The sequence below is a fragment of the Enoplosus armatus genome, chromosome 9, assembly GCF_043641665.1.
Source record: "Enoplosus armatus isolate fEnoArm2 chromosome 9, fEnoArm2.hap1, whole genome shotgun sequence".
NCBI classification, from domain to species: Eukaryota; Metazoa; Chordata; class Actinopteri; order Centrarchiformes; family Enoplosidae; genus Enoplosus; species Enoplosus armatus.
Genome location: NC_092188.1, coordinates 1,030,219 through 1,054,900, shown reverse-complemented (window position 1 = coordinate 1,054,900; position 24,682 = coordinate 1,030,219). Strand labels below are relative to the sequence as shown.

The window sequence follows — 24,682 nt, the reverse complement described above, 5'->3', positions numbered from 1 at the left end:
TTCAATGTTGGGTAGTTTAATCTTTAACAATGCGTCATACTTTACAAATGAATCGTATTTATTGAATGTAACATCATAATCTACTAATGTAACTGTATACTACTACAGATACTCTAGTTTTCAGACATGTAGGGCTGCTCTCAGTTTCAACATTTCAAATCTAGTGACTTGGCGCCACCTTGTGGCAGAAGGACAGCTGCAGATTACTGTGGAGAGACATCATGTTAAGTCTACTGTATATTGTCTTAAATACATGTCTTACACACTGAGCTAGAAAACTCAACCCTCTAATAACATTGGTATTGAGAGACAATGCTTGCGTTTTGATTACATTTTAATCAGAAACTAGTACAAAATATAAAATGTTACAAACATCCAGATGAACCATGTGATCTGCATTTCAATGGTATTTGTCCAGCTGCTCCAAAAAAGTCTGGTTTCTGATCCGTGGATATATATCTTCTTCCCTAAGTAGCACCTGATCTAAGCAAAGATATCCTGAGAGGAGCTCAAGTCCCTGTCGTGCATCAGAGACAGTAAAAAGTGGAATCAACGTCCAACAGAAAGTTCTCAAGTGCAAAATACAAGAAAAGATGAAACAAAAAGGGGGAGTTCACTAAAATACGGTGTTTTTTTCTTTTTGGGGGCAAAAACAAAACATGCATGTTCAAAGCAACTCGTGGTGAAAACTCTTTTCTAGACTTTGTGAGGTCGCCGTGGTAGTGTTCCAGATTCACTTTTACGCCTCCTCCTCTTCCTCCTCACTGACTCTTCGTCAGACAGAGGTTCTCACAATCCTTCAGCGTCTCGAAGCGGTTTCCGTTTCCGCCGCAGCCGCCGTACCAGAAGCGAGAGCATTCACCGCGATCGCTGTCAAAGAACCACATCATGACGTAGGTCTGGCAGCCGCCGGCGTCCTGGCTGAGGAAACAGGCGTCTGGACAGGACAGAGACATTCATACTGAATGAAATGACACGTTTATACTTTTCAACCTTTACAGTTTGCTCTCATTCACCCAGGCTGCGACATGTGAACTCACTCCGCCCTGCTCCGCCTCCCACAGTGCTAACCACTGCACCACCAGGCAGCCCAGGTGTTTAATCATCAACACGTTTGGAGAAGCAGGTTTCATTCATCACTTACTGAGTTCACACCCGCACCAGTTAAAGAACAGCAGAAGCTGAACGATAACACCAGCGAACGCTCCGCTGATCTGGATCTGATTCTATATTCCTCTCATGACTCATCACATGTGTCTACAGGTGTGGTGTGGGGGCTACCGTTGAGGATGACATCCAGCTGCGTGGTCCCAGTCTTTCCTCCCGTCTGCTCCGCAAAATCCCCCTCCAGCTCTGCCGACCTCTGACTGGACACACAGCAGCCAAAATCCACTAATAACTGTGGTGATAATCCAAAGTATTATCACCGTGTGAAAGAATTTGCATGTTTTCACCCACAAATCTTCTTAAAGCAGCACTAATCAATACTTTTATATTGACAGTGGATCGAAAGTTCTGTTTTGTTCCCCATATTTTGTATATCTGTATTCATTATATGTATATTGTTTTTATTGACACAGTGCTGTCTGCTGGGTGTTTCTGCACCTTTCTGTCTTTGCTGCTGTGACTTGTAAATTTCCCCGCTGTGGGATTAATAAAGTCTAAGTTTGTGTAGTGTGAAAGGATTTTTCTTGTAGTTGTGAAACTACTTTTTGAATGTGTCCTGCTGATCATTTTCCAAATGATCTGTTATCTGTGTTCAGACTGACTTCTTTCCTTCCAGGTGGCCACTCAGTATTTGTATGAGAATATGAACGTTTTAAAAAGGTACAGATTTATCATCTCAGTATTTCTAAAATGTTTTACATTAATGAAGTTCTAGACGTCGTGTGACCCGCGAATCATCTTCATCACCGCTCTTATCTTCCCATCAAACACTGAGCTGCTCACTCTAAGCGGAGCTTGTGTATCAGAACCACAGACTGTATGTAAGGACGGACGACATGACAGCTCCCCAAACTAAAACATCGAGTTTTCATTTCAGGCAGTTCTCATCACGCTGACGTTTGTTCAACAACTTAGTTATTTGATGCTATAAAAAGCGCTCAGTTGAGAGAGCTAGTTGCTAGCCGCAGTCGCCACTCACAATTAAATGATGACACTTAATAAACATATTCATCACATAACAGTGAAAATAAAAAAGTGTTTTACCTAATAAATGATGTATTCCTAACAAATAATGTCAATAATGTTCCATAAAATCCACCCAGTGAACTCTATAACCTCCAGATAAGTGATGACACATCTATCCATTTATTCTTTTTAATTTAATCTGATTTAAATTCTCATGCGTTAATGTTACTCACTGCTCTTACAAACTATAAAAAAAAGAATATTACAGAAACACATTTGATGAAACCACCTGAAATCCACTTTTCTAATGTCTGTCCTTATTTATTTATTTAAGATTTCATTGATTTATTTAGTTTTCAACCCCGCAAGATGGCAGCACCGGGATATTTTGGCTTCTTTTTTGTACAGTGGGAGGAGGTGGAGACGCGTCGTCCATCTTTGTGAACAGTATATGATTAGAATCAGTTGGTGAAGGACAGAGCAGGATTACATAACAACAGGATCATTGACACCACATTTGGAATACAGACACTCGGCTTGAAGTTGATGCATTTATAGACTTGTTGGCCTTGGATGAACCAAACATGTGTGAATGTTATGATTGTGGTGACAGATGCTTTCTTTGATTTGTTCCCTCTAGGTTTGTATGTAAAGTGTGTGTTACCTGTTTATGAATACTTGCGATTGATCTGTCAGCTGGCTGCAGGTCTGTTTTAATGAAGGAGGAGGATACGTGTTCATTCCCTCTGAAACAGACACAGATTCATTCATGTTTGTTTAGAAACAACAACAACAAATGTATTTAAAGTTGCCAATGATATCTTATGTCTTACTGTTGAGGGCGGAGAGGAAGACCCTGAAGAAGCGCTGGGCGTAGCCCTGCTCGTCGGCCTTCAGTCTGCCGACGTGGATCAGGTGCTGCGGTACAGGCGGACTGGCCAGCTCCTCCACCTGCGTCCGGTCGTAGCGATCGCCGACCGTCACCACGAACAGCGCCACCCCCTCGCACTTGGCCTTCTGGGAGATGTAGCGCAGCTTGGCTCGGTCCTCGTGAGACGTCTGGGTGCCCACCACAGTCAGCAGGGCCCTCCTCCTCCGGGGCTGGCTGGCCTTCAGGAGCACCTCCTTCAGGGAGAACTCCAGTGCCTGTCCCAGAGCAGAGGAGCCGGCCTGCTGCTGCATGTTCTGGATCAGGTGCCTCTTCATCAGGTTGTGGTTCTGGTAGGCCTGCAGGCCAAACTCTGCCTTGGTAACCTGGGCGCCGCTCTGCTGGACTACAGCCACCCGGGCCTGGTTGCCGGCCCTGCGGGGCTGCGGGCTCACGGCCAGCTGCTCCACCACAGAGCCCAGCAGCTGCTGGACGCCGGCGTACTCATCAGCCTGCATCTCCCTGGAGCTGTCCACCACCATGACCAGGTCCACATTGACTTCCTGAGGCTTCGGGACATCCTGGATGAAGGCGCACTCCTCTGAACGCCTACAGGGGTCTGAAGAACCAACAGTCTAATTGTTTAGAACATGGCTCCTGATGTGACTGCACATATCTCTCCTTGTTTAAGTTCTTCGTTTGTCATAGAGTTAAACATTTATGGTAGTTCTCACTAAACCTCAGGAACTCCTGATCCAAAGCAACGTGCCCTGTGCGAAGCCTTGTCCAACTCTCTGCTCACTGACGTAGTTAACAAGCTGAGATTCACCCTGAGATGCAGAAAACTCTGAATATAATGTCACATGGAGTTTAGGTACATTTCCTATAGACATGGGTGGTAGTTCCCATTTTACAGAAAAGGACTGTGGAGGGGGTGCTCCAACTATTGGGGTATCACACCTCTAAGCTTCTCCAGAAAGCTTATGCCAGGGTGCTGAACATTTTCTCCAAAAAGCTTAGGGACTTAGGGAAGGATCAAGACTGTGTTCCTGGGGGTGTTTGTGGATGGTCCTGCAGGAATATGGCGTGCTAGAGCCTTTGTTATGGTCTACCTGAGCCACAATATGAGTATTCATATTCTCAGCAGTATGTCAAACGCATTCTTCTGGGACAGAATCCAAAGGGGTGCACGAATGCGTCTCTATTTTCTGCCAAAAAAAAGAAAAAAAAATTCTGTTCTGTCGAATTCATCAAACCAGACCTCTAGCTTGCACAGGGGCATGTGGTTGGGATTAAGACCGGGGTATGCTTAAAACGAAACAGTTTAGAAATAGTCGACTGCTGTGTTTAGAACTGTTCCGACACTCAGAGGAGGGGCGAGAAGCCTGCCGGGGCGAGATGCAATAATGAGTTAAATATGTAAAAAGAGAGCTTGAGACAGAAGTTCAAACCCTGCTTGCTTTCTCACCTCTGCGTACAGATGTGTGATGATCCGACAATTCAACACAAACAATCTGAGTTTTCTTGTCTGATGTCTGGGCTCAACCTTCTTTTCAGTTTAATCTCACAATTTGTTTGTACAACCTACAAAAGCCAAGCATGCAAATATTTAATGTTAATCCAAGAATGAGGGTCAGTGCCTACCGTAACAGACCGCACAGTTCTTGACCTTCCTCAGGTCAGCAGCCATGTCCTGCAGCCTCCCCAGCACTGTGAAGATGGACTTTCCTGTGTCGTCAACCTGACAACAAACAGCAGCTGTCATTATTCATCGCTCAATTTAGTCTTGCCAAAAAGAGTTGCGAGAGTTTCAGTGGCTGAGAAGAGTGTTGGTAAGACGCAACCACCTACAACTGACAGTGAAGACGAGTGAAGTCGGTCCCTGGCACCTTCTTCCTGATCGTCGATAAAGACGATTTGATTCAAGTTAAATGACCAACATGTAGTTTGCCATGTCTCTCAGTCAAGTGATTCTCTAATCTAACAAAGGGACCATCTTGAAGGCCAAAAATATTGTGTAGTCTGATCATTGGCGTTCGGCATTAACTTTACACACCACATGTAGACTAACAGGTGAGTTTGAAGTGGTCGATCACTCTGGGCCACTTTGAAGAACTGAAACGACAGCTTCTAGTTTGATTCCCATGAGGTCACTGAGTGATCACAAACTGCCCCCAGCTTGTGAACTCTGCTGATGGACCAAACCTACCTCCATCGCTCGACCAACAGACGGAGTGTTCCTCAGAGAGATGACCGCCGGGACGATGTTGAAGGCCCGGTACTCCATCGTGGCGGTAACAATCTCAGAAACGTCCTGTGGCGACCCGTTGGAGAGGAAGACGGCCACCTTCCTCATCAATTTTCCTGCACGGACGCGTTTGAAGACGTTCTGACCCACAAAGCGCATGGCGTCCCCCAGCAGGCGTCGGTTGGACGTCCTCTCCAGGGCGATGTTCTTCACGGACTCGATCAGCTGTGTCTTGCGGCGGTAGTCCTGGAAGCGGATCAGGTACTTGGTGTAGGCGCTGTAACCCACCACAGCGACTCGAGCGCCCGTCGGACAGTCGCTCTCTGCGATGGCGATGTCCTCCAGCAGGGAGAGGAGGACGGAGCGCTGCCTCTCGAAGGCCGCCGGGGTCACGTCCTCGGACATGTCCAGACCGAACACCAGCTCTGTGGGGTAGGCCGGGCACTCTGATCGACCTAGAGGAGTTCATGTTGACAAAAGTGGAGAATAAAGTAACACTACTACACAAACACAACCCCAACCCCCCAAACTGGAAGGCTGTGTTCAGACTGAGCACATAACAGATTTTAGATGTTCCACACTTGTATATGTATGTAGTTGAGCACCACAAGTTGAGTTCCACCTTGATTTGGCCAAACAAAGCTCAAAACTGAAAACACTGAACTTTTTTTCAATTCTAATTAAGTTACCACAGTTTACAAATAAGGGTCAATGTATTCAAGAGGCAATAGAGAGGAACTGAAATCAAGTACAAGCTGTTTATCTGATCCCTGATCAGTCCAACCACTACTAGCCTGGAGCTAGTCATTTGTCAACAGATCAGCACCGGCTCCCCTCAAGGCTGCGTTCTTTCTCCTCTACTCTTCTCCCTGTACACCAACAGCTGCACCTCCAGCCACCAGTCCGTCAAGCTCCTGAAGTTCGCGGACGACACCACCCTCATCGGACTCATCCCTGGAGAGGATGAGTCTGCCTACAGGTGGGAGATTGACCATCTGGTGACCTGGAGCAACAGCAACAACCTGGAGCTTAACGCTTCAAAGACAGTGGAGATGGTTGTTGACTTCAGGAAGAGCGCAGCCCCACCCGCCCCCATCTGGTACGCTGCTGCCTCCACCAAGGACAGACGCAGACTGCAGCGTATCATCCGCTCTGCAGAGAGGATGATCGGCTGCAACCTCCCATCTCTTCAGGACCTGTACTCCTCCAGGACCCTGAGGAGAGCAGGGAAGATCGCTGCCGACCCCTCCCACCCCGGACCTTATCTGTTCAACCCCCTCCCCTCTGGCAGGAGGCTGCGGCATTATGTAACTGCCAACCTCAGCCCAAAATCAACACAGACATGAAAAGTGAGTTTAAAGGTGTTGTTGTGCTTGATGGTCTCAGTCTGTGGAGTAAATCTTACAGCTGAAGTTTTGTTTCGTACTTACCGCACTGTGCTGAGGCACAAAATGGAGATATACATACCGTGGAAACACACTGTGTGGAGGAGAAAAACAGGATTTAGAGTTCAACTGGAGTTATTTGCACTAAGTTTAGATCAACTTGTATTTGTTTTTACTTTGCCATTTCAGCAAGATCCAAAAAGTCTGTTTTTATTAAATATATTTTATATCTTGTAGAATTTGTACATGAAAACACTCAAGAACAAACGTCTCCTGGGCTAAAGTGAGATCTTACCACAGTTGTCTCTGATGTAGGTGGTCAGCTCACACTCCTGAGACAATAGAAAAGACACACATATAAATATATTTGATATCTCCCTTCATGTTGGCAGGTGAAGGGAATTTAAGGTGGACTTACAGTCATGCCTTTGCCTCCAGGAGGACCTCTGGGACCCTGGATGGAGGGAAAACAGGGGTCATATGAGTAGCCTGATATTCAGATCGAAGACTTGAGTATAAGCTAACAAATCATTACTGACTGATGTCCCCTGCTGCTCTCCGTAGGGCTTCATACTTTCATTTCATTGATGAAGATGATGATTAAACTGCCCACTCACCCTGTGTCCTGTATATCCTGGTTCTCCAGACACGCCTGGTTCTCCCGACCGGCCTGAGTTCCCCTGAATCAATCAGACCAGAAATTAAAGTCACTGATGAAGCAAAAACACAATTAACAAAAAGAAAATAAAAATAGAGGCACGTTGTCACTCACCCCTTGACCTTGGTTCCCTTTGCGTCCTGGATGTCCTCTGGGTCCCCGCTGACCGTCCTCACCCTGAACACAAGAAAAGAGTGTCATCGCTCATGCCAACAGTTTGGACTCCTACATGGAAGTAGGGTTGGGTATCTTTTAGATTTCCATTCTTAGAAAATGGATGGACTCACCAGTAGACCAGGGTAACCAGGAAAACCAGGATCCCCCTGAACAGAGAAGGTAGGAAGTAATAATCGGAGTTATCAAGGGCATTTTATTATGCTTTTCATTTTACTACAGAACAAAACACAAATTTGTGTCAGTGAAGTATACGATGTATTAATACGACAACAGAATTCTTTATGTGCATTTTCAATTACAAAAATGGAAATGAATAAAAAAGTCGAAATATCGTTTTAAAGTTTTCAGGTTTGACTGAGGTGGAAAAGAAAAAAACCCCAAAATGCCTTGATGACCGCACATGAAGCTGTGACGAAGAGAAGAGCTGAAAACAGCGATGAGGAGACTGTAACCTTCCTCACAGCAAAGGTCCCATATTGTGGAAAGTGAGATGTCCACGTGTTGTTTGATTATAAAGCAGCTCTAGCTGATATCTACACTGTGAAAGCATCAGAACGCTCAGTCTACATCCACGTAATACACAGCCTGTATTAAGGTCGGCTCTACCTTAGCACCTTTGGGTCCTGAAGGTCCATAACCGTCTTTGCCATCCTGACCCTGAAACAGAGCACAGGCAGTCTGAGTCCCTGATTGAACTATAAATACACAGTTTACATTATACATTACAAACACAGCTGAGGTTCGGCTCCTTACTGGCAGTCCTCTGGGTCCCTGTGATCCTGGAGCACCCTTAACACCCGGATCTCCTGGTTGGCCCTTCAACAACAACCACCAAACCTTCAACAACAACCAACCAAACTGTGTACAATGTTCACACACAGGCACAGGAAATGATGTCACACACCTTCTGTCCGTTAGCTCCACGGCGTCCGGCTAATCCCGGGTCTCCAACTGGTCCCGGTGCCCCCTGCAGGAAGACCAACAGAGCAGGAAGAGCAAAGCTGAAGTTCGTTACGGACACAGCGAACACTGAACCTGAAGCTCAGCGTCACGCATCTCAGGTCAGAACAGGAACAAACACTTTCAGTGACCTTCAGACACGATACACAAACCATTTATGAGTTGATAATTGAACCTCATGAATAATAAATAATGATGTTGGCTGTGTGCAGTCAGGCCAGTGGACCACGACTAAACTGCAGTGCTGTAATCACAGATCCAGCATGAGGTCAAACTGCCAAAAAACAAAACAAAACTTTGTTGAACTCTCTCTTTAGCAGAGATGAAATAAAATCAAGTGACGATAAAACAAAAACTAATGACCGCTGACCTCAAATGATGTGTTTCACCAGTTGATGGAAACGTAAATGGCGCGTTTACTAAACATGTTTTCTGATTGCACTTAAAGACGTTTGTTCAGTCTGCCTGTCTGACCCGAGTCCAGATTACAGCCAGTCTAATCAGGTCTGGAAGGGTCTCCTGTTGTATTGCTGCAGGTCTCAGGTCTGTATGATGCAGCCTCTCCAGCATGGACACAACACGGATGTTAAAGGATAGGTTCATATAAGTCTATCTTAAAACAATACTGACATGCCCACATGTACACTCAAAGGGTTTCAGCAGACCCAGTTGGACAAATAAAGTCGGATGATGTTGAGGTGATGTACCGACCTGAGGTCCAGGAAAGCCAGAGATCCCTTTTGGTCCACGATCACCGTTCCCCCCTCTGCCTCCCTGCACAGACGACATAGCCTGGTTTAGGACAGTGCTCTCCCCAAACATGGCTGCAGACTCTCAACAATACGTTTCTCTCCGTGTCCATTGTGACAGCCACTAGACCACAGAATACATGTTATCACCTCACATCAAGGTACGGCAGCCTGGGGGTGCCAAGACGGCCAGCTGGAGCTGTACTATTATTGTCCATTCCTCTTAAGACACTGTACACACATGCCTTCACAGATACAGTCCATTAAATGTTTAGTTCTTCTGAGGAAAGCAATGATTTCACAACAGGAACACTGGTCATTCACTTTAATTGGCATCATTGTTCCCTGTTTTCATAAGATCCTTATTTAAGATCCACACACATGCTTTCTCTTTTCCTAAACAGTTCCACTGAATTTCTATCGAAGTCTATTAAAGTCTATTGAAGTCAGCCAGTTATTACATCCAAACATTCCTGCAGCAATCTGCACAGAAGAAGGAAAAAAACAGATGGAAAAGCTTGATGAGTTCAACAACAACAACAACAACAACAACTACAAACCCCACAGAGAGATCAGGAGGAGAGAGAACATGTTGGACATGTTGTCTGATCACTCACCTGTGGACCAGAAGCACCTGGGCTGCCCTGAAGTCCTCGTGCTCCCGGCTGTCCAGGTGCCCCCTGCACACACACACACACACACACACACACACACACACACACACAGTTTAAAAAGAGTATCTCAGTGTGTAACAGATATATAAACCTTTGCCTACAGAATCGTCTGTTGTTCGAGTTCCTCTCTCACCTTCTGGCCGATTGGGCCTCTCCTTCCATCTGGACCCTGAACAGCAGAAAAACAGTCCATTTGATATTTGGAGATGTTCACTACGACAGTATTAACATGTCTGCTCTGCCGTGGAGAGACTGGATTAAAGGTGTAACAGCCCCTTCACTAAAAACTAAAGGACTGGAACCTGCTCTCATTCAGAAATGTGTTGACAGCTCTTTATATCTTGATATTAGATTTCCTTTGTGTTCAGACTAAATGCACAGTGCAGAGCTCCGTGCAGTCTGTTTTAACAGCTGTTTGGGGCAAATAAACACCGACTTCAAAAGCAGTCCAGTGGTTCAATTTGCACGAACAATACAGTACTTCCAATTCAAAAACAGAAAGAAGATGTTTTAATCTATGACTCATACATTCAAAGCCGCTGCTACGTAGTAAAAGCCTGTGTAACTGAAATCATCATCACCAGTGGTGGAAGAAGTATTCAGACACTTTACTTTACCCAAAGTAGTAATAACACAGAGTCAAAATACTCCTGCATTCAAAATTCTACTACTACAAACTACTACTACTACAAAAAAGTGGAAATACTGAAGTAAAGCACAAGTGTCTTAAAGCTGTACTCGTAGGATACATATATACAGTATACTGTAGATGTGTGTAGACATATATGTATTCATGTAGAAATCTCACCGAGTTTCCAACGATTCCACCCTCACCTGGCCGTCCGTCCGGTCCAGGTGCGCCCTGTGGATTGAATAACACCGTGATAAAGGATCAATACAGGAAGTCATGACAGATTAAAACCCTGGATGCAGAGTTGTTTATTGGTGCTGACGGTTCTGGCAGTATTTCTATTAAAGTATTACATTTGTATTTTGAACAGGTTACCTTTTAATAAAAACTCAGACCTATAGGATTATGTTTGTTATGTACAATAGAATGGCTCTAAATACTACAGTATTTAGATTCTAAATACTACAGTACCCAGCATCCAAAATTGATCCAAAATCCAAAAGTGAATTCATTCAAATCGATGATTTCTCCAACAACCTCTAACTATGAACCACTATTAGCCACAGCTTCCCACCGTGTCACATGACCTTCTTCAGCGAATCGAACTTGTTCAGGTGTTCGTGTGACGAGATAACAGGCTAACAGGATCATATTCCCTGCCTCTGATTGGCTGTTCTTACAGCAGTGAGACTTCATAGCATCAGTCCAGTCTGCGACGTTTCTTACCGGTAAACCTGGGTTCCCGGGGTCTCCTTTGGCTCCTGGGGCGGAGTTATCAGCACCCGGTTCACCCTATCAGACAAAACACAGCGTCTCCACTCAGTCCGTCCTAACAGATAAGGTTTCCTAAAGCGGAGCCTCCAGCTATGTTCCAGCTGTGACCGGCTGCACTGCTTTCTATCAGCAGACAGAGCTGATATTACAGTTTCTTATTGAATAAAACACGATGACGTGAGATGTGACTGAGCTGAGGAGCGAATGTGTCTCTGTAGGACAGATGTGGAGAGGCAGCAGGTCATGTTTTGGCTGATATTGCAGGATGAAAGGATTGCAGGCCTTCGCTCATCGGATATGTTGGAAGGGGGGATTCTGGATTCTGGTTGGATACAAGCCCATTAAAGTCTTCTGTTTTTAACTGCCAGGAGAGCAGACTCTGTGTCCTCCTTTCTCAGCAACATTCAAATATACATATATACTATTATAATATACAGACTTGGCCTGTTTTACTGGACGGGGAAGCTCTCAGATTATCTGATAAAAGTAAGTTAATTTCAGTCTGAAGCAACAAGGCAGCCATTTTCACATCCTTCACACGTCCCCCTCGCTGTTGGTGGTTGATGGTGCTAAAATGCTCAGAGCGGAGGCCTATTAGCTCACACGCTGGGAGGCAACGTGCGTCCTCTCGTCTGCATCATCAATGCTGTAGTCAAAGCCCGTCGTCACCTTCTTGGTGAGCCACAGCACACGTATGACATGCATTCATATATGTTTCAAATGTAGTTTCTGGAGTCTCTATACACTTATTTGGTTTTTAGCATCTGGCAATGATGAGGAGAAGAAGATCTGACAGCAACTCTAGTAATCCTAAAGGGCAGTTAATTCCAGTAGCTAAAGGCTAAATATTAGCTACTAAAGTCAGCTGGAAACAGTACGAAGGGACAAAGCAGGTTGAGAGGAGGAAGGTAAAATAAAAAGGAAAACACTAGAAAAAGAGTTTGGTGAAATTTACAGCATATTATAATAGTACTAATAACTAATAAGACATCAGTGCCAATGTTCATTTCATAATCAAAAAGAAAAAAAACTAGACGATAACTAGATTAAAATAGTATTATGAAAGTTATTACCTTTTCAGTATCTGTTCAGATAGTTACACGGACATGTGTGGCGCTGCTTGTTGTGATTGGTCTTCTTATCACGGATGAAAACATGAAAATGGTCCAAAGAGCGAATAAAAGCTGCATTTCAGCTGAAACACATTTGCATTGTATGTGTTGTGTTTTGTTCAGTAACACATATTTTTAAATGACCTGCAAATGATTCACCCTAAACCTCACGCTCTATGTAAACGGGCCTTGCAAGCGCTTGCTAGTGGGAAGTCTGTGAGGGATCGCGACTCACAGATGGGGGTGGGACCTGGAGGGGGGTGGGACCTGGAGGGGGTGACATGTACTTCTTCTCCAAATGAGAAACTGAAGCCTGCTCCGGTGAGAAAACACAGAGAGAGAGAAACTGTTGGCACTCACCGGATCTCCTCTCAGTCCTCGCTGTCCTTCCGGCCCCGCCTCCCCTCTGATACCTGGGATACCCTGAGGACGACAGTTCAACCTGTCAATCAACCAGCCGCAGGTCAGAGGTCAACGCCTCCGAGCTTCACTGGAACCAGCTGATCTGTATCACTTTGCTCCAAAAACACAACAATTAAAATATACGTAGACATCACAACAACAGCAAGGAGGGACTTTTCCTTTTTACTGAAATGCAAACGGCTACATGATGTGAAATAATAATGAATAATTAATAATAAATTACAGCCATAGCTGTGATGTTTAATTAAAAACCAGGCGTGATTCGCAGAACGAGGGAGCATCTCTGATCTCATGTATACGGTGCTGCGAGCTCGGGGCTGTGACCGGCGCTCGCTCGAACCTGCCTACACTTTCAGAAGAATGAAGAATTTAAATGAATATATCATTTATTTCCTCATGAATTAAGATGACATCTTTAGGGTTGATTAATTGTGTAACTACAATTATGTCAAAGATCACAGAACAGAGATAAATGTTTTTCAGGTTTGATGAACATGAAGACAATAATCTTCAATAAAAATGATATAAAATATACAGGTTTTTAGTTTTTTTACTGGGTTTCCTGAGTGTCCTCTCTCTCCTCGAGCTCCATCTCGTCCCGTCAGTCCCTGCGGACACAAAACCAGAAACCACTGAGACCCAGCTCAGTACAGAGAGTCTACAAAACCCCCTCCAACTCATTACCAAGTAAAACACTGACTCTGACTTTACTGGCTTGTTGTTGGCTTCCACTCTGTCAAACACACCAGTTAGTCCTCATCCTTAAACCCTTTTCTTATGTTTTCAGCCGACTCACAGAGCTAAGTGTAATGAGCTAGTTAGCTACAGCTGATGACCTCTGCCAGTGATGTTTCAGCTGTCAGGTTAAGAGAATTGTCCTCAAAAGTATGGAAGTTGGCATTCAAAATGTGCTATAATTTCTGTATATATTTAAGGCACTATAATTCTTTAGTCAGAGCGTTTTTCCACCTGAGCAGAAAGACAGTCTGTTCATGACCACTGAAGAATTTCATTCGTACCTATGAGAAAATTCTAAGCGAAATGTGAATAAGTTAAATGACTAAAGACCTAATCTGAAAAGGAGAATATCACTTCAGGCCTCGGTTTATCTAATGACGTCCTTCAAACTAAAACTGCTGATAAGACGTTTCCATGGCGACACGTCGTACCTGCTCTCCGTCGACTGCGTCGTGTCCGTCTTGTCCGCTCTCACCCTGCAGCGTTGGAGGAGAATCTACTGTCACATCTCACTGCCTTCCTCTGCTAAAAAGACTCTATCCAAACTCAAACGTTAGCGTTTGTCCAAATATTCTTGGTCACTTTCTTGCTTGGTTGGTTTTTGACTTTACATTCTCGCAGTTGAGTCACTCACCCTGTTGCCCGAGACTCCTCTGTAACCCTGCGGAGACAAACACTGGGATTAGATCTGACGGCCACTGACGACATGCTGCTTTATATGCCGTCACTATCCTGACGAGCACCTTTCAGCCTGGTCTCGCAGCAAACAAGACAGTTGTTTGTGCACAAGTTAATATCATCTTTCAGAGCAAACAGACATTCAGTGCCACCTTTTGGTACTTTTGGTTGTTTCAATATTCGATGCAATGAACACAGAAAAGTACTGAGGTGTGATGATCAGCCCCAGATATGAAAGCAAACGTTTACTGACAACACCAGCGTTTACAGTAACAGTACACAGCCGTCGCAGTACCGTAGGGGAAGCAGTTCTAGTAGTAATGAATGTAAATGTGCCAGGTCAGCTAAACAGCTCAGTGTTTACAGTAGAAGTAGGAACAGTGACCTAACGACCAAACACCATATAAATAATTAGTAATGTATTGTTAATAATGTTGTGAAGGTGTCACTTTGTCACTCCACCACTGTACCTTCTGTCCTCTGGTTCCAGGACAGCCCTGGACGCCCTGAGGTCCACTTGTTCCTGGACGCCCTCGCTCACCCTGCAACAACCAAACACAGTGAGCAGAGACACAGCAGGCCACACTGAGTGCTGAGGGTCCCAACAGGTCCAGCTAACACTGATTCATATTGTCAATCTCAAACGTGTGTTCCTGTCTGTGTGTAACAGCGACGTTTTCAGATTAGAAACGTACCTCGTGGTTCTGCCCATTTGGTGCCATTGGTCTGTCAGTCAGTTAGCATGATATCTCAACAACATGTTAACACAAAGCCATGTGGTGGAAAGTAAGCAGATAATTGTGTTTTATTTTAATACTCAGACTTTTAAAGGAGCAGATCGTATTAAACAAACACACCCACAAGCCTCCAGTGTTTCCACCACTCCTCCTAGTTTCATCTTGACCAAAGTGGATATAAGATGACTGAGTAAGTGTAAATAGACTGTGAATAAACCGAGAAATAAACTAAATGAAGAAGCACTTACAGCGACTCCCTCCTCTCCCAGGAAGCCTGGCAGACCCTTCTGTCCAAGAGGTCCCTGTTCATAAAACACACAGCAACAACATCAGTGGCAGAAACAGAAACTCTCAAAGGGTCAAACATCAAGTAACACAGCCAAAGTCATGTCTGTCTCCCTCCTACAGCGGCATCTGACCAACCAATGTCCTTGAGGACAATGAGGCTGACTGTTGACCTCCTGTACTATCACTTCCTGAATACATAAAATATCATCCCCCGGGGACATTTAAGGCTAACCTGGAGTGCTTGAAAGATATAAGTTGAATCAGGCCTGTTGCTTATTTAATGGAATCACTGCAAGTGTCTGCTTGCTGTCAGCCCAGACCAGCCTTCTCATTGCTTCTGACACAAATGTTCTTAACGTCATGTATGAGGTTAAAAGGTGTGTGTATTGCAGTCACCTTTGTCCCCGGTTCGCCTGGTGACCCACGGTCGCCTTCATGTCCCGAACATTTGCACATGACGTTGCAGCACTCCCTATCTGACACCGTGTCCTGCAGAGAGAGAGAGAGAGAGAGAAAACCATTAAAAGAAATCAGGAAAGCGTAAAGTTTCATGTTGAGGTCCTTGTTTTAAAAGTAGACAGTGACAGACAACATGTGTGTATACAGCAATAAAAGAGGCTGTGAGACTATTTCACTAAGCGTTTGACTTCCAGCGTGGCCATTCAGAACGGGTAGAAACAGTTCGACGGCCTAAGAACTAGTTTCTTGAAGCAGACTGAGACCTTGAGGCCGTTCTCCCCGCGGTTACCAGAGACACGAATGACTTACAATCTGTTTGAGGATGGTGCTGCCGACACTCTGCATGCCGATGCTGAGAGGAAGCTTGTAGCCGAATCCTCGGCCAAACTCCACCATCTGCAGCCGGGCGGGGTCACGCGCTCCCTCCAGAGCCACCGTCAGCAGAGCGCTGACCCCTGCAGACAACGAACAAAACAACAGACTGTGGGGTTCCTGTCTGAGCGGAGCTCGTGTGTTATTTCTCCACAAAGTCCCACGAGGCATGAAATGTTGGATTTGAAATGAAGGAGTTGGGTTAGGGTAGGTCAGCAGTGATGGATTTACTGATTCTTTTTCGATCCTTGCTTGAGCCTGTAAGTGTGCACACCACTGCTGTTTTATGGAGAGAAATATTTTCAAAAATAATGAAAATAAATATGAGATTGACAGATACTAAATATTAACTTCATTTATATTTCTACTTATCAGAAGATTGGAAACAACTCTGCCTCTCTCAGTTTTTACCAGACTGTCGCAGCAGCTCTGATTCCTGCTCCAGTTTCATCACGTCTTCATCGAGTCCGTCTGAGAAGATCACCAGCACCTGATGGACGAGGTTGGTCACGTGTTAGACCTTTGGAGTCACAGTGGTTCACAGTGGGGAAACGAAGGATTGTGCAGGGTTGAAAGCTGTGTCACTCTCACCTTCACGCCAGCTCTGGACTCGGCGGTGAACTTGTCCCCGAAGGATTTCAGCAGGGCGGTGTTGAAGTAAGTGGGCTCTGCCAAATTCAAGGTCATGACTTTCTTCACCACATCGTCGCTGTAGCCCTCAAAGTTGAAGTCGTGCAGGGAACGTCCATCACGACTCACCACTCTGTAGGCGATGTTGGTCTTGATGGGTGCGGGGCCGACGCAGCACAGGCCTTGTACCGAGGAAACGTAATGGGCGATCTCCGGCAGGAAGGTCTGGAGCTTGGTGTGGCCGCTGATCAGCATCTCACCAGGAGCTCCGGTTCTTCGAGAAATATCGAATCCCATGGCGATGTCAATGCTGCAGTCTGCAGCAAAGGGAAATATGTCTTTACCTTCGGCAGTCATAGACACAGAGGAATATGGTGGGAAAGAAGGGGAGACAGACAGAGAGACAAAGTCGCACTTTTAAACTCACCATCTTCGGGGGGGGAGTCGCATATGGCGTCTCCCAACTTTTGCTTGATGTTTGCCAAGCTGTTGAAGCTCCACACACTGAACAGCCTCTCCAGGGTGCCAGTGATCTGCAGGAGCTCCACGTCATGGACGTCTCCAACAGAGATGACAAACACCCTAATCCCCAGAGCCCTGAGACGGTAAGCCACGTCCTTCACTTCATCACGAGAATCGCCAGCTGTGATCAACACCAGATTCTTGTAGATCCCTCTACGACTGCCCCGTGACACCTCAAAGTACTCCTCAACGTGATTCAAGGCTTTTCCAATGTAGGCGTTTCCACCGTGGTATGCCATATTGAGGATGTGTCTGATAACGTCGTCCTTCTTAGAGTACTTGTTGAGGTAAAACTCGAGCTGAGGATCGTCGCTGAACTGTGCAAGTCCAACACGCACACGCTCTTCACTGACTTCAAAGCTGTTCACTACGTCTGTCGTGAAGTTTAGCATGAGTTGGTAATTACCTTCGCCGACGCTGGTAGACTGATCGAGTAGAAAGACCAGGTCATTATTGCAAGCTGCCAAAGCAAAGCAAGAAAAAGGCATTTGTCCTCATTACTAATAAACAAGTGTGCCTTAAAATTATCACTGTATAGCCTAAAGTGTGTTTGGCCACATCACACTCTCAACTCCCTCATTTACTGTTTGAGGTCTCTTCATACTGCACACAGGTGCACACACAGGTGCACACACAGGTGCACATACCGGTAGCGGTAGCTCCGACTTGGTCGTCTGTTCCAATAAACTAAATTGGCAATGTTCACTGGTGGGAAGCCGATGAGGGATGTTCTGAAATGTCTCACCAGAGAATCATGAGTCACAAAATGTGACCAATATGTGCTTCCTGTGGTCTCCAGGTAATCTGGCATGCAAGGATCTTCTCCATCCTTCCCTGCCCTACCCACACCTGATGAGCTGAATCAGGTGTGTTCAGCCAACCAACATCTAGAAGGCCCCTTTTTGTCAAAAATGTGTAATTTCTGAACTTTTGAATGTATTGAGAGACCAAACATAAATACTGTTTAACTACACATTCATATGTGTACGAAGTATCATCATGCCAGAAGGGTTTGGCGTTGGGATAAATAATTCCCAGATGACCGCCCACCAACAGTCTGGTTCTGCTCGAGGTTTCTGCCTCTTTAAAGGAAGTTTTCCTTGCCACTGTCTCCGTAGTGCTTGCTCATGGTGGGAACTGTTGGGTCTCTGTAATAATATTATAAATATTATGGAAGCTCCTCGTTGAAACAGAACGATGTGCAGTAACATCTGCTGCTGTCCACAAGGGAGTTGATGGGGGCAATGAACTATTAAATTGATGGAACACAATAAGCACTAAAATTATTAATTTGAGTTTCCGATTTATCAGAAGGCTAAATTTTGCAGCAAAAGTTGAGTCCAGAAGATGCGGGACACCCTCTTGGCACTATGAACCTTTACATCTTAACTGTGAAGATCTAGAACTACTGTGTGTGTCAGCACCACAAACTCTTACCTTGATTTTTGGGAATGCAGAGGGAAGAAGAAATATTCTTGTACAGATTTTTTAGGGCCTCATAATTGTCCACATAGAAAACTTTGGATGTGTCGCCACCAGCCATGGTCTCCAACTGTGCCCTGATGGCTGCTTTCACTCCGATACTTAAGATGGTGACCCCGTTGTCTCGCAGTGCATCAGATGTTGCCTTCAGGTCACGATGGTCGTGGGCATCCCCGTCTGTGATCACCATGAGAATCTGAGGCACCTTGAGTGCTTTCCGGCCGCCATGTTGACTCTTAAAGAACTCTAATGAGTAGTTCAAGGCATTGGCCGTGTAGGTGTTTCCTGTTGGTGCCTTCACCTCTGTTATTGCTTTAAGAACCTCTCGTTTGGAGTCATAGGTGTTGAGAGTAAAACTAGACTTTGCTTCACTGGAATAGAGAATGACCCCAAAACGAGTCATGTCCTTGCCAACTGTGGTTTGGTTTACGATCGACTGCATAAACGTCTGCATGCTTTCAAACTCTCTTGAATCTATGCTTGTAGAGCCGTCCACCAGGAAAATAATGTCAGCGCTTTGTGTCTTCTTACAATCTGTTTGAAGAAAAAAGACAAGGAGCAAAGGGGGGGTTAGCAGGGAAAGTGAAGAACGGATCAGTGCTCAGCGTGTTCTTATGACAAAAAGCATCAGTACCTTCAAAGACCACATGTGATTGCTGTCAGATCCAAAGTCAGATGACAAGATAAAACTTCATTTCTGTGTGTTGAGTACAGAGACGTGTTTAGCCCAGCTTAGCACACAGACTTATTATGTGGAAAGCTGGTCTGCAATCCATCCTGTAGTCAGCCGGGTTTGTTTACAGTTGGGTTTGAGCAGACTCCTCAAACCTGACAATCCCACTATGGGGACAGGACCTTTGAGATACGACATGCAGTAACTACGCCCAAGTGTTGTTGGTCAACAGATAGCTCCAATGCTAACTGCTGAATCTACACTGTGTAAGACTCATACAACATGTAAAGCATACACGTTGCATACAATCGTATCAGTACATAGCCTTTGTGGTTGGATATGAATGGGTGTACTACATGCACATGTTGCTGAACAAACTGTAAAACATGTAAATGCTAAGTTGAACTGCAGACTGAAAAAAATAACCTAATGGTTAAATGTTTTGACATACTCAAAGTATTTTTTGGGATATTCCCGTACTGCTCTTACCTGGATCGCAGAGCTTCAAGGCCACCTCGCTCTGAAGGTCCTTCAGCGCATCAAAGTCCCTCTCAACATACATCCTCTCCGCTGAACCGCTGATCTCTACCAGCTGGGCTTTGTTGGCTTTCACCACTCCAATGGCGTAGACCACCACTCCCTTGGCCCTCAGAGCCTCAGCGGGGCCTTTGACCTCATCTTGGGCCCCGCCGTCTGTTACCACTATCAGCCACTGCCTCAGGTCAGGACGCCCTCCTTTGGTTGCATTGAAATATTTTGACACCTCTGTGATGGCTTCACCTGTGTGCGTGCGGTCATTCATGAGCTGCATATCATCGATGGCTTTTGATATTTCCTCTTTGCTGTAGTAGCGGTTGAGGGGAAACTCCAGTTTGTGGTTGGTGCTGAACTGCATGACACCAACATGCACCTCATTCAGCCCGATGACGGACTTGCTGATGACAGATTTCATGAAGTCTTTCATTTTCTGGTAGTTTTCTGAACCGATGCTCCAAGAGCTGTCAATCAAGAAAAAGAGGTCGCCTGGTATGTCTTTGCAAGCTGTGGACACACAATACAGAAATGTTCATGTGGGGGGTTTTCCCCATTTTCTTGCCTTACATGAACACGCACAAACACACTGCATGGTAAGCTGTTACTATCAGTCTTTCTGAACAAAGTAAACTTGTTCCCCGTTTCCTTTTCATATTCTGAGATAAATGAGCTTCACCAACAGAACCTGAAGTTGAAAGCTTTTTGATCAAAGTTACAATTCATTTGTTAGGATTCAAAAGACCTGAGCTCCTCTGGAAAAGTACCAGCTGGCAGCCCACATACTTTCATTCCATCATTGTAAGTGGGTTTGTCTTATATTCTGAAAAACGTCTACACTGTTTGGGCCTCTCTGTTGCTACAGACATATCTGGACTGGCTGCAGCCACTCGACTGGCCTCCTCTGGTCGAGGGCTTATGGGAGATGGTGCTTGTAAAAAAAACACCAAAAGCCAACATTTTAAATAAACAACCATAGAAGCATTTTGTTTTACCATTCTCATCCAGACATAAAGTGAAACACACAACATACTGTTGACTATGTTTATGTTTCAAAGCTGTATTTTTAGTATTTTGCGATGATATAGATGTCAATGTGATTTTAAATGAGGTTTTCTTACTTCTAAAGCAAACCCAGTTTCACTTCAGCTCTCCATATGCTAGACATGCATTTTAAAGTCCAGTGTGGTTCACTTTTCCTTACCGTCTGGAGAACAGATGTCTGTGGTGATGCCATTATTGATGGTGTTCAGTGCATCAAAATTACTGACAGAGAAAGTCCTCTTTGGGTCGCCGGCAATCTCTTCCAGCTCGGCCTCAGCTGACCCATTCACCCCAATGGCATAGATGATGACACCCTGCGCCCTCAATTCCTCTGCAGGACCCTTGACCTCATCGGTAGAGTTTCCATCAGTGATGACAATCAGGTACTCTGGGACTTTCTGACCACGAGTGTCTTTTTCAAAGTAGCGTCCCATGGACGACAGTGCTTGTCCTGTATTTGTCCCACCTCCTCGGTGTCTAATACCCTCCACAGCTTTCACCAGGTTATCAATATCTGAGTAGGTCATCAGGTCAAATTCCAAAGTTGGCGAGTCTGCGTATTTCACAAGCCCCATGCGGACATATTTTGGTCCAATGCTGAAGGTATGAAAAAAGTTGATGATGAATTTCTTCATGTCACTGAAGTCCTCATTACCAATGCTTCCTGAGTCGTCCATGAGGAAGAAGATGTCTGCTTCATCCTTTTGAGCACACGCTGGAGAGGAAAAGCAACTACAAGAGTTAGTTTTTTTAACAACCTCATAGCACAAACAAACATTAGGTTGGTTTATGACCAACAAGAACTTGGAAATGACCAAAGATTTCTGGCTTTCACTGTTCATTCATTCAACAAAAACATTTTAGGTTTTTCAGGTTATATGAAAATGACTTAATGGTCCACACGCCCCTTTCTCATCTTTACTCTTTACATTCATCTCATTTGCATGTTACAACATGAAGTTCACCAGAGGACACTGGTTCAGACCTTCTTTGATGTCTTTCTTGCTTTTATTGACGGTGATCACTTGGCGGATGATGTTGTTGCACAGGGTTTTCTGCAGGCTCTGCTTCAGGGGTTTCAGCTTGGTGAAACTGCTCACATTAAAAACATGCTGATGGGGGGGGTGAGACGCCATCTCCTTCAGTTCAGCCATGTTGGCATGTTTGATTCCTAGTGAGTAAATGGTGACACCAGCCCGACGGAGAGCGATCGCCGCTTCCCTCACAGCATCCTGGGATTCACCATCAGTGATCACAATCGCCACCTGCTGGACACCCTCCCTGCTGCCTTTTTCCTTAATGAAGATCTTTTTCCGAGCGAAGCTCAGGGCAGCTCCAGTGTTCGTACCACCTCCACGGTAAGGCAGCATCCGGATGAACTGCAGGATTTCGGCCTTGTGACCGAACGTGTTGAGGTAGGCCTGTGCTGTGGCTTCGTCGCTGTATGTGACGATGCCCACTCGGACTCTGCTGGGACGGACATTCAGGCCGCTCACCATCGAGTGCAGGAAAGTGCGCACCAGCTGGAAGTTGTCAGGTCCAATGCTTCCCGACTCGTCAACGATGAACACGATGTCTGCCACATTGGCTCCTTTGCAATCTGTGAAAGGAGTGTAATCAGGTAACTTGAGCCATCTGCTACTTAATCATCTAAATATATATAAAGATGAAATCTGTTGCAGGAATATTCATTCTACTTTGTCATCTATTTCTTGATAACAGACTAGCAAACCTGTTGCTTATGGGTATACGAGCGTCTAATAGGCCGACACAGTAAGCATGATTTTGGTCATTTGCAGAATCTACTTTACATTTAACACTTGTTTTAACAGCATTCAATAATATTTCAAAATGTAGTAGAATCAGAATGAATTTAATAGAACTGGGAATGTCATTCTTGTCACCCACCTAACTACTGGTTACTGATAGTGATGGATAATGTTTCTCACCTTCAGTAACGTTCTCCTTTATCTCAGTCATGAAGAGACTCTTCAGAATAGTTACTCTGGGGGATCCAAACGTGTAACCAGCACTGGAAAATAACTCCATTGCATCCATTGTCGCACCAGCGCTCATCCCCATAACAGTTATCCCTGCTGAGTGGATCATACGAGCCGCCTCGGTCACGCGATCATCTGAGTCTTTTCCGGTCACAATGACCAGGAACTGACGGGAGCCTCGGTGTGCACGGCCCCCCGCCTCCTGGGTGAAAAAGTGAGTGTTGGTGTACTCCAGAGCACTGCCCAGGTTACGTGGTTGGTTGGGTTGTGAGCGCAGGCGGAAACGTTTCACACCAACCAGGGTCTCCTCTTTAGTTTGAAAAGCGTTGAGAAGGAATTCGACCCTGGTATCTTGACCATACTGGGCCAAACCGACCCGGTAGGCAGATGCTCCAACGTTAAGTTGATTGATCAATTTCACAAGGTCAGACCTAAAGATGGAGAACTGCCCTTGAGCTATGCCACTGTCCACGAGGAAGAAAATATCTGCAAACCTGTCCGCCAAAGCTGAAAGACGACAAAAACAAAACAAACATGGCCTTTTATTACAGCACAGTCTGATGACCCAACTGACACCTTAACTACACCTCGTTAGGATTCAAACAAACAAACCCAGGATCTCAACCTAAGAGACTAAAACCTCATTAGCAGCCACAGATGACAGACTTTGGATACTTGCTTTGATATTTTTATGCAAAATTTACAAATTGACAACTGTATAAAGTGTCCTCGAATCCTTTGCCTTACCTTGCCTCTGATCCTCCACGGAGACGCAGACCGTTTGCAGCAGACCCTCCGTCAGCCCCGGCAGAGCCTCGAAGCTATCGATGGTGCGGAGGAAGCGCTCCGGAGGCCAGTTGGCGATGGATTTGAGCTGCATCCGGTTGGCTTGTCCCACCTCGACGGCAAACACAATGACTCCGTGCTGCCTCAGGCGCTGGGCGGGCAATACCACATCATCCGTGGAGTCACCATCTGTGATGACCACAGCGATCTGAGGCACCCGTTGGCTGGATCGGCTCCCCGCATCTTCCGTGAAGTACCGCGTCAGGAGGAAGTCGATGGCCTTGCCCGTTTGTGTGCCCCCTTGTCGGTACGGAATGTTTTCCACTGCAGCCAGCAGGGATTTCTTGTCCATGTGATCCTTCAGTAAGAACTCCTGGTGAGGTTCCTCACTGTACTGCGCCACGCCAATCCGAACTTTGTTGGGACCGATGTCGAGGGCCTCGATGATGTTGCTGAGAAAATACCGGACCTCTCGAAAGTTATCGGAGCCGATGCTGGAGGAGCCATCGACTAGGAAGACGATGTCGGCCACGGTGGCATTTTCACATTCTGGACAGGGGAAGGATACAGTCAGCGTTGTATGCACCAAAATAGTTCTGGGAAAATGTTAGAAAGTCTCAGAGTCCATTAAAGGTCTCAATGTCACAAACTGTAATGAACTACTGAAACATGATTGAACTGATAACTTTCACCAGTCTTTTTTTAAATGCTTAATATCTTTTCTTTTGTTGTGCTCGACTCTTTCCTCGATTGTAAACATGATGCTGAAATTGTAAAAAATGTACTTTATTGTTCCAGGGTTGTTTACGAAGCGAACCACATGTAAACTGTGAAATACTGTACTTGACCTCTCATGTTCAGTTTCGACACCCACCTGCTGTCAGAGCAGCGATGCCACAGGAGGACGCTGCTATGATGAGGCAGAACAGAAGACTCGTCCTGTCCTTCAT

The 24,682-nt window shown here is 45.4% G+C and overlaps 1 protein-coding gene across 1 annotated transcript; it reads right to left on the bottom strand.

The window, feature by feature from the left end:
* On the bottom strand, positions 1-24,682 carry LOC139290271 (collagen alpha-6(VI) chain-like). The gene is made up of 38 exons (XM_070911996.1): positions 24,607-24,682; positions 23,694-24,281; positions 22,896-23,453; positions 21,932-22,546; positions 21,107-21,661; positions 19,861-20,412; positions 18,654-19,232; positions 17,122-17,676; positions 16,656-17,032; positions 16,476-16,554; positions 16,002-16,147; positions 15,630-15,722; positions 15,194-15,247; positions 14,679-14,750; positions 14,165-14,191; positions 13,962-14,006; positions 13,347-13,400; positions 12,730-12,792; positions 11,210-11,275; positions 10,661-10,714; positions 9,986-10,021; positions 9,796-9,858; positions 9,141-9,203; positions 8,374-8,436; positions 8,223-8,285; positions 8,076-8,126; positions 7,580-7,615; positions 7,407-7,469; positions 7,252-7,314; positions 7,053-7,088; positions 6,930-6,966; positions 6,717-6,728; positions 5,211-5,704; positions 4,646-4,742; positions 2,967-3,620; positions 2,798-2,879; positions 1,282-1,367; positions 1-937 (listed from the first exon to the last, which is right to left on the bottom strand). The coding sequence occupies exons 1-38, from the start codon at positions 24,680-24,682 to the stop codon at positions 762-764; spliced, it is 7,383 nt and encodes a 2,460-aa protein (XP_070768097.1). The 3' UTR covers positions 1-761.

Excerpts from the sequence above, each read along its gene's own strand:
- LOC139290271 (XM_070911996.1), bottom strand. The coding sequence starts at position 24,682 with ATGAAGGACAGGACGAGTCTTCTGTTCTGCCTCATCATAGCAGCGTCC. Across the intron at positions 20,413-21,106 it reads AGACATCTGTTCTCCAGACG|CTTGCAAAGACATACCAGGC; the intron begins GTAAGGAAAAGT and ends GTGTGTCCACAG. Across the intron at positions 19,233-19,860 it reads CTTGAAGCTCTGCGATCCAG|ATTGTAAGAAGACACAAAGC; the intron begins GTAAGAGCAGTA and ends TTCTTCAAACAG.